Below are 10,854 nucleotides of genomic sequence, written 5' to 3'. Positions count from 1 at the left end.
AGCAGCAACTTTGGAGTAAATAAAGTCAAAAATATAAAGGGAAATAAACCAAAAATGAGCTTATTCGGATCCAGCCATTTCATAACCGAATTCAGCTATAGGTATTAGTATGTGTGTAGGTAAAGGCTCACTTTGTCAGTTACAAAGACACTAATTAAAATTCAAGTTACTCTTAAGTCTTGTACTGTTATATGTATTATAATGTCCAGCGCGTGGTTTTTCGGAACTTTGAAAAACGATTCTTACAAACCTAATTTTTTTTTTAAATAACCTCTTACACCTCTGGAATTGCAGCAGTAAAAATTTAGCCTTTAGGCTAATGCAAACAGAATTGAGCCATCGATCTGTTTAAATAGCCCCATTTATTGCGAGGTCATAAACTACTCATAAGAACTTAAACCACAAATGATTTTCCATTCAACGTAGTTTCTTATTTACTCGGACAAAAAAACATGATTATAGATCTTGCAGTAGTTTTTGCTTATAAGTTCTGAAAGGTGCGTAAAAGTTAAATAGACCAAAAATGCAATAATCATAACAACCTCAGCTCTCTAGGTCCAAAACATTAATGTTTTACTCCAAAATGTGTAATGTTTCTTACCAAGTATCTTAGATTAGGCTTAATAACATGGGCCTTAAACCAGAGGCATGAAAAATCAATGCTTAAGGCTACTGCATACAAAGTGAGTTTGTTTAAAAATCGTTTGAATTTATTTTCCACTAAAAGCAAAAGACCGACACCCAATGCAAATTAATTTTATCGTTTTTCTTATGGATAAATCAAATTGCACATAATACTTAAAAAAATTGTTTTTTTTACTGAAAAAATGTTAAAAATATTTTTGTATAACCAAGTTTTAACAGTAGTTATATCATTTTTTAATGTTAATTTTTTAGAAAAATTATATTATATACCTAATATGAATTCAGAAAAAGCCGATGGAATTCATTCATTTTTGGCAGTAATTTTAAGTAAATTAAGATAATACAGTAAAACTAATTTATTATATTAATACGCTTTTTTAGCATATTAGTACCAACAACGCCCTTATTTGTCTAGATAAGATGAAAACTATTACCATTTTGAATGTTCCAATAGATTTTTTTTACCACAGTTGTTTAAAAGTATTAAATATTTATTGTTTACATTTTCAATCTAAAAACAATTTCATTTTTTTTTTTTAAGAAAAGGTGCAACAGTTATGAACACTGTGAACAACTTATGTAGTGAGTCGATTATTGTAAAAAAAAATATAAAAAAAAAATAAATTGATAAAATTCAATCACTCGTGGTTGTGGTGCTCCAAAAGTAAGAAATACACTGAACGAAAAAAGCTATTGTTTTATGAACTGGTTGCGATAGAACTTTTCTCTTTTGCTTTTCAAAACAACCATAAGTAAAACTTTCAGCCATTTCAGGCTTATCCATTCTAAGATGAACACCCTGTATATGTACCTATACATGCGGAAAGTGGCCTCCTCTGCAATTTTGTGTCGAAGTACGCCGTTTGATTTGATCAAGAATACAAAAAAGTTATACATTTCCGTTTATAACTTGATAATCGAAAATTAAAAAAAAAATTTTTTCATAAAATACAGAAAATTGAATCGTTTTCCCTTTAAACAAAACTCTCCGCTGATTTTGTCTTTCCTTTCTTGTTCGTAAAATCAATAAATTATTTTTTGAGTTTATATAACCTGCTTATTACTAATGCCTTAATACATAAATATGTATGTTGTAATGTGTAGGCGTATAAAAGTCAGTTTTATTAAGTGCTTGTCTAAATGTCATTTTGTCATTTGAAAATATTTCATTACTTCCTATCATTAGCATTTCTTTAATAAAATTGCTGGTATTTATTACTTTTATTATAAGGAAAAAAAAATTACTGCTTAACACCTATGCATATTAAGTTGCAATCTTAAATGACCACCCTCAGCAGTATCACTAATAACTGACTGCAATCCAATAATCTGCAACTTCATCAAATGCAGAATCACAAGAATAGAAATTGATGATGGAATGATAGTAAATGAGGCATTCTTGGCATCTTAATGAACCAACAACAGCAGAACAACTTATATTCTACCCTCTTTGGCTGACGTCTAAATTAAGTGTAATCATGATTTACAGCATGAAAGAATTTCTCATCACGGCCCACAATCCGACCCAGAGAACCAGGACCTCATTTACCCACACCACAATCTTTGAATAGTATTAAGAGTATGTTGGTACATGACATGTGGATATATAAATAGCGAAGAAGATCCAGCAGACTTTGTATTGCTTTCAGCAAGTCAATGTCTGTATAATGTATGTGTGTCTGTATATTAAAATCCCCCAAACAATGTCAAAGGAAATTAACAAAACTCGCACAAGTCCTGAATTTAAATTAACTGTGCGCGCGTTTCGATTCCATTTCATCAAAGTGTGTATATATTTGTATTTTGTGGTCGTAAGTAATCCAAGGATATTTATATTGCATTTTAAATTGAATTAAGGACATCATATTGCTGGCTGGGTTTGAATTTGCTGCCACCAAAGACAGAGCCAACGAAGAGAGTTTCAATTCGTTTGTTAATTGTTTCGATTTGTATTTATTTAGGTGAGTATTGTCATTGTCATTAGAAGTCCTCTCCTTGCGACAATGCACCTTTAAGCCAATTTGCTTATGCAAATTTTCCATCTACTGGGATTTCAATGTAATTTGTTTTAATAAACCAAAAAAAGAAGCAATTTTTAAAGGACTCACCAGAGCAGAGAAAAGCAACTTTTATAATTAGGTAGTTGTAGTTGAGGAAATTCGGATCCCTATCGAATTAAAGCTTCAAATTAATTTCTTTCTATTTCTTTTCCATAAAATGTGAAACTGATAGCAAAGGAAGACAAAAAAAAACTAAGAAAAACTCCTTCCGGGCTTTATTTAACAAATATTTTCGGATAACTCATACCGTCACAACAGAATGTTGGGGGTTATATGGATGGACAAAAAAAACCTACTAGGTAATATGATTTATAGACGACATCTTGGCGTTTCCCTTGTTGAATTCTTTTTGCGAAGGCCGGGATGTCCTTTTGGAACATTAATACTTATAGAACACATTTTCACATATGGGAGAGGGCAATAAATTCGGGGTGTGATTAGGTAATATGACATGACATGACGGGTATATGGATGGGGTACACTGTATTGCACAAGTGGGTGCGATTTCTTCAAACAATAGCAGTGCCAGATAGAATTCCCTGATGTTAAAATTAGCAGAGTGCGTGATATTTTTGTTTTATTTGAAAGAATTGAAGATGTTATTGTTCTTCTCAAAGAAGGACTTTAGTTTAACGCAACTACTACACATGTAACAAAAACTAATTTCAGCAAGTAATTTTAAGAAAATATCACACTGGAAATTTCTAGAGCCTTTTTAATAAAAACCCAGCGAAGAAGAATATGGGTTTTCAAAACAACTGCACAAAATGACTTATATATAGCCTCCTTATATATCCTGAAAATAGAGACAGCTTTGAACCTATTGGTAAAAAAAAAGCAGAACGCGAAGCAAACGTCACTCAGAACCACAACATTGAGTTTCTCAACTATAGGACTTTCAAAAGAGGCAAGGCAGAGCATACAGCACAACTACTTGGCAAATTATTGTATAAGCTCCAAAACCTTAGCCAAACCGTCAACAGGAGCACATATGGGCAACTGTGTTGACTGCAACACCATCAGGCATCAACGATGAAGGGACACTCAACATTCAAGATTGTTTTTTATGTTTGTTACCTCATAATTTTTGACTGGGTGAACCAATTTTGATAATTTTGTACTAAAAAGTTAGTCCCTGTTTTAACTATAGAATCCATCAAAAAACCATAAATCGATTGATTCGATCCATAGAAGTCGGTTTTGGTTTTTGTTTGATAAAAATTATATTAGCTGTGTATTATTTTCTTCGTGGTCCGGATCGGATCATTTATTTATTTGCGAACCAATAGCTGCTCAAGTAGCACACTTGTGCATAAATTGGTGTAAATTCATTAATTTTGGTGTATGATTGAGAAAACTAAAAAAAAAATAAGATTTTGGTGTATTTGTCAAAAATACCGGTATACAAATTACACCATTTTATTTTCTGTACAAAATTTCAACATTTCTTTTGAAATTTGGTGCAACAAATTAACCTGTGCTCAGATTTTTTTATAATATACATAGGTACCATTAATGGTATATAAAATTACTCGATTCTGCAACCATCCAATCCAACATAGCATATTTTGTACACTATATATTGTAGATAAATTACACCATTTTTAATTGCCAAATACGTTTTGAGCACACTGCGTGTTTAAATCAACTAAAATGAGTACCTCGAAATTAAATAACTATTTGAAGTGTTATTGTAGAAGGAAAAACTTTTTAAAAAAATTAAAAAATATTGGCCAACCAGTTAATAACATCCAGCAAAATCATCGAAACTTATTCGGAAATTGGGCAAACATTAACTTTTATATTCGGCCAAAAAACTCAAGAAACGGTTCATTATCTGAAAAAAAAAATTTTATTATAAATGAACCTAATATTATATCACAGCCAAATGAAATATTAACGAACTCAGTTTCGAATGATGGTTTTGATGATCATGACGAAGTAGTGGAAAATAGATATCGGGAAGTAGAACTGTCTTCGGAAGATTGTGTCATTGATGATGTGGACGCACACATTGATTTCATGTCTAAATTGGCTGATTGGGCTATTAAATTTACAATGGGATCCGGTTCATGCTGGAACTATGGCATTGAAAACTGTTTGCGCATTGCATTTCGTCAATTAAATCAAACAATGCATGCTCTTCTAAATTTCAATCTTGACGGATTACCTCTCTTTCGAAGTAGTAAATTCCAATTTTGGCCAATTTTAATGATTATAGCCAATATACCTGAAATTAGACCAATGGCTGTAGCAATTTATTTCGGCGATGCTAAGCCACCATCTAGCGAAGAGTTTTTGAGACAACATGTTAATGAAATTAATGTTCTAATTTTGAATGGAATAGATTTAGCAAACGGATCACAAATATTGATCAAGGTCAATGCGTATATTGCAGACACCCCAGCTCGGGCATTTATCAAATGTAAGTAAAAAATCCGGTTAAAATTCAATTAAATTAATATTGTTTTACTTTACAGGCGTCAAGACACACACCGCATACCATAGTTGCATAAAGTGTAATGTTATTGGAGAATTTGATCGATCAGGAAAACATATGAGCTTTCCTAGATTAGATTGTCCACGAAGAACTCATTTGGATTTTATAAGCAAAACCGATGAAGATCATCACTTATGGGATTCCAGAACGATGCAATACTACCACACCCCTCTTGAGGAAATTCAAGGCATTGACATGATCAAAAACTTCCCTATAGCTGATTCGATGCATTTAATTGAACTAGGTTTGAAAATTCTAGTATAATACGTATGTTGACAAAAATACAGTATGTTTTCAACTAACATTATATTTCAGGTATTACAAAACGCTGTTTAAATGGATGGGTTAATGGATCATACAACTTCCGAACTAAGCTGCCAGCCCATGAAACGAATTCTATATCAACATGGCTCAAAATTGGCAACGACTGGCTACCATCTGAAATCACAAGACAGGCTCGAGGTCTCGACACATTATCGTTCTGGAAATCTATAAAATACCGAACATTTTTATTGTACCTTGGGCCAGTTATAATGAAACATTTTTTGCCATATGCGTTTTATAACCATTTTTGGTATTTAGTTTTGGCAACGACGACGATATATTCGTGCGAAGTATATATAGAAGTTCCTACAATTCTTAACGTTGCTAGAGATTTGATGAATGATTATGTGGAAGAATTTATAATTCTATATGGAAGTGACTCTATCAGCTCAAATGCACATAATTTGATACATGTTGATGATGACGTTCTGAATTTTGGATCGTTGCGAAATATGTCTGCATCTCCATTTGAAAGTACGCTGTAAAGTTTTCAACATTCATGTTGTCAAATGATCAAAAAAATAAGTGGTTTTTGACCAAAAACAGTGAGGTCGTTGAAATGATACATGCTACATCGAATGGCAACACAATAAAGATACATGGAAGGAATATTCTTCGATTAGACGATTTTAATACCATTCCATTCTCGTCTCGTCATTTGAATATTTATTCTGCTGATATCGTGTTCGGGATCGTGAAAGAATATCCTGTAGAGCATATCAAATGTAAAAAAAGGCGTCTTTTTCCCTTTAATCCACACTTTATAAATTGTTATAAATTTTATTCACATTTAGCCATTTCAAATATTTGTTATTATTGAAACTACTTGTGTAGTTTGTTCCCTCAGAAAAATTTGTTTGAAATATAAATTGTATTGAAAAAATATCGCGTCCATTGTATATTTTTTTCACAGTAAATTCGTTTTTTGTTAAAAAAAATTCACACATGCATTTAATACACCACACTGAGAGTTCGGTGTTTTTAGTACACCACTCGATAATATTTGCACCATTGAATACACCACACACAGCGTTCGGTGTTTTTAATACGCTTTTTAGTATAAAATTCACCACAACGAGTTCAGTGTAGGGGAAATACGTCCAAAATGACATACACGGCCAATATGACATACCAGCCTTAACTTGAAATGTGTACCACATGTTACCCTACCACCTACCTCCTATCTCAGTAGGTGAAACCAATGAAATTTTAAATTCTGTCAAAATAACAACTCAATTGACAGCCCCAAACCAATAATAAAAGTAAAGTGTGTTTATAGGAGCTATTTCATTTTTTATGGTGTTGGACTAATTTTGATATTTTGGGAGTTGTAGCTTTTTTGAATATTTTATTGAGTATAACGACAGTTTACAATTTAAAGTTAAAAACTTATTAATATTTTTTATCGTGTCAAAACTACGATAAATGACATACCCTACCTATGGCCAAAATGACATACCTTCAACTTCATAGAAATTTTTGTTGTTTTTTTTTTATTTTAACTTTAAATATGTCAATGGGGTATAAGCGAACTTCCGACCGCCAATCATGGTTCAGGCGATGCGGGGGCCATTGAAGCTGCTAATGAAAACAAAATAGACTGGCTTGCAACATCAAAAACATTTGGTGTCCGGCAAGCTACATTAAGGTGAAGCATACTGGACACCAACAAGTTTTTTAAGTCCTATACAAGGGATTAGGTGGATTCAAGTAAGCTTTCCTTTGAAAATCTACACTTGCAAACTAATTTTTGTATTTTTTCATATAGGTAAAATGTCATATGTCGTTTTGTCCATATGACCTATGTCATTTTGTCCATACGATATGTACAAAATGAATTTCGATACTTTTTTTTTAATAGTTTTAATTTATTTAAATTTATTTATTTTTTTAATACAAAAAGTACTACAAAATGTTCCTAATGTTATAAAGAATGAATAAAAAATGCAAAGATTGTGTTATACACACTACGGGTATTATTTTATTGACGAAAAAGCTTATGGTATGTCATATTTTACGTACTTCCCCTACCTACTTCAAGTGAAATACGCGCAAATTATTTTAAGTCAGTTATCGTGTAAGCATTATTTAGTTTCTAGTTGATTTTTAATAAATTGTTTGCCTTAAAGATGGCTAGTGAAACTAATATTTACGGAAAATTTATTTGTGTTGTTTGTGAAGAAAAAGATAGCTCACAATTCGTGGAAGCTGTACCATATAATTGGTTTCAGGACAATTATGTTTATTGGCAAATATCCAAGAAAAATAAAAAAAAAAAATAGTGCCAATTAGATTTCCCTACAAATTTAACCGACCCAAATGAATGGGAACCATGTCGCATGTTGCGACTAAAAGGAGTTTTCGATTATTATGAAGCAGCCTCAGACGCTGCAAAGAAGTTGAGCCAGTTCGAAGACACTGACGATGAAAATCAAAACGTTACAAATATAAGTCACAGTCGGCAGTAATTCATTCATCCACAAGAGGGAGAGTAATTACCCCTTCTTGCTCCTCTACAGGTACCTATGGCATACCGGGGCCGATATTCGATTTCCCCTTTTTTATTCAAAATAGTAATATATTTGTTAAAATTTAAAAATTTTAAACATAAACATCGTAAAATCCAACCAAACTTATATTTTGGATTTTGAAGATTAAAGAATAACAAATTTTAATAACCTCAAAGTTAAGCTTACTTCCAAAATTAGGCAACAAGTAATCGGCTTATTAAAATTTGCATCTAAAAACATAATTTCTTGCCTTTCTTTCTTATTCATAAACTCAAACATCCACCATCAGCTTCGTTACAAAACAGCCCCCAAATCATATGTAGGTATAAGTTGAATGCTTCACTTCATAAATTAAAGCTTATTTTCTAACACAACAAATCCTCCAGGTATAGGTTTAACGACCGACTCTTTTACTTGAAATAAACAACTTTCATTATCACCCCCACACATATTCAACTCAAATAAAAATTCACACTTCATCACTGGGACATTGTTAAATTTCCAATAAAACTCAAATCAAATTCAGTAAAAGAAGTCAACGCTTTTTTTCTATTGTTAGACTTTTCTATAGAAAAATGAACAAAAAAAAAAAAAAAAAAAAAACGACGGAATCAAAAGGACGAATAAAGATTAAAAAGTGTTTATGGCTTTTGCAAAGGACTTTTTTGTGTAACCTGTCACTTTTTTTTATTTTTTTATAACACAGGACATCTTGTATTGGCATAAGACTACCAAGGGGTGGCCCAAAATTAAAAGATCATAAATCTTTCAAGTGAGCTTATGAGTATATGAAAATGAAAGTCGTACGCCACAAGAAGCATCACCCTCTTAATTCCCATCGAACAGGATTAATTTCAAAAGTATGCCAAGATATTAAAACGAACTCATTACAAATTCGAAATTAATTGTTTGAAGTTTTTCTTGTATTTTTTTTTTTTGTTTCTTTGACTTTTTTTTTTCTTAAAAGCCACCCTATTTCAAAGTTTAGGTCACTATGCAAACTCTCCCAACCTGCAAACTTGTAAGGAAAACATTTCTTAGAAAAAAAAGTAGAACAAATCTGTTTTTTATGGTAATTGAAGTTTTTATTGTTTCACCTACCTGACAAGTTGTTTTTTTGTTTCTTATTTTTTACCTACTTGGTGCATTTGGTGTTTAACATCGTTTTTCATTTCCTAACAAAAAGAAATTACATTTCAGTCGATTAATCTTTGAACCGTATTATTGGCTTTTGAAGCGAAATAGGGTAGATGGATAGTTTTTTTGTTGGTTTAGGTAGGTTTCACGAAAAAAAAAAAAACGTTTAATAAAATTTACATAAAAATATTCATTGATTTTTTGCAAATATAAGTTTTAGAATTGACCTATATATGTTTATATTTGTTTGTGTCTAGCTTACAGTTTATATATGTACATATTATAAATAATGTCAAATTTCTTGAATGGTTTTAAAGTGGTTTTGGTCGTTTGAGATTGGTTAGGAAATGGTTTAGAAATCAGAGTGATTTAGAATTCTTTGTGAAGGGCTTGAGTTTTGTTTGGCTCGAGAGTGTGTCACAAACAAGTTTTCGAAAATTTGTTTACGTAAACTTGTTAATTTAAGTTTGATATGCTTCCATCTTTCTCCTCTATTGCTCTGTCTATTTTTTTTTCGTGACCAAACAGAAGTGAAACGTGGGGACCCAGGGGTTCTTATAACCTTGAAAAAAAAACCCAAAACTTTAAGAATTTATTTTTTGATACTACAATTCATCTTTCCCGGGATTGCAATGAATAGAAACATTTATTAGGCTCATATGAAATATGAGATCCTTTGCCTAATATTGCCCATGTGAGGGGGTCGTAATGTAAACACTTCCTTTTTGACTAATGATGCAACTCCCAAATCAATTAAGGATTCACTTGTCGATTGAAATTCACACATTCCAAAAAAAAATATACAATATTGTATGTCTCGGGTTCGTATGTTTAAATTGACCAAAATGAATGAAAAGCAAAGAACTGTTTCCGGCAAAAGCCCCCGGGTGACTTTGTGTTTTGTAAAAAAGAAAACGTTGTGTATCCCCGTATACACCATATCTATCTAAAGTAAGGGAAGAGTATTACTTTCAATGTGTGAAAATCTTATTTGGCATTGCATAAGACTCACTTGACCATGCATCCCTTAGGGATTGTATCTTAAATTGACAGGAATTGAAAGGGAATTTCTCTTCAATTTAATACATACCATGGACCGTCTTCATATAACTACAAATAAAGACAGAAAAAAAGGTCTTCGGGTTTCTTCGTTCTATATAAACACCATAATACTTGCCATCCGAATCAGAGGAGAGTGGGCTTAGTGCAAAGGTACAATTGGATTGAATAACATTATTTGCGTTCTTTTGCGTTTATTCTTTAGGTCTTATTGAGTGCTGCGAAAAAAAAGGATAATTTATGCGTGCAATAATTTTTTTTTCTTTCTCGAGATGCTTGACTTAAATTCGTCCAAATTGTTAAGGTACTTTACTTTGTGTTACTTACTTAATAAAATCAACTTTATTCTTTAATGGAGGGGAACATAATTTTTATATACTGATGACTAATTGTTAACGTTTTTTTTTTGTTATATAAAGTAAGTATACAGTTCACATTGAAGGAATTTTTTTATAATAACTCAAAACTTTTTAGAAATTCACTTTTTTAACTTATTATCCCAATGAAATAAATCAGCCCGTATAAACCTTTCCACTCACTTTCTCTTAAAGTATAGAAAAAACTTAAATTATTAGAAAAAATTATTCTTTTTGTGTTTTCTCTTTCTGGTGCGGAGCAG

At 31.7% G+C, this 10,854-nt stretch overlaps 1 protein-coding gene across 1 annotated transcript; it reads left to right on the top strand.

Moving 5' to 3' along the window:
- Positions 1 to 4,410: 4,410 nt before the first annotated feature.
- On the top strand, positions 4,411 to 6,179 carry LOC129912270 (uncharacterized). The gene is made up of 3 exons (XM_055990452.1): positions 4,411 to 5,130; positions 5,186 to 5,449; positions 5,521 to 6,179. Exons 1-3 carry the CDS (start codon positions 4,728 to 4,730, stop codon positions 6,012 to 6,014), a joined length of 1,161 nt encoding a protein of 386 aa, XP_055846427.1. The 5' UTR covers positions 4,411 to 4,727; the 3' UTR covers positions 6,015 to 6,179.
- The last annotated feature ends 4,675 nt before the right edge of the window (positions 6,180 to 10,854 follow it).

This window comes from Episyrphus balteatus, chromosome 2 (genome assembly GCF_945859705.1).
Source record: "Episyrphus balteatus chromosome 2, idEpiBalt1.1, whole genome shotgun sequence".
In the NCBI taxonomy this organism is placed as follows: domain Eukaryota; kingdom Metazoa; phylum Arthropoda; class Insecta; order Diptera; family Syrphidae; genus Episyrphus; species Episyrphus balteatus.
The sequence above is the reverse complement of the archived record's forward strand: the minus strand, read 5'-3'. Positions and strand labels throughout refer to the sequence as shown.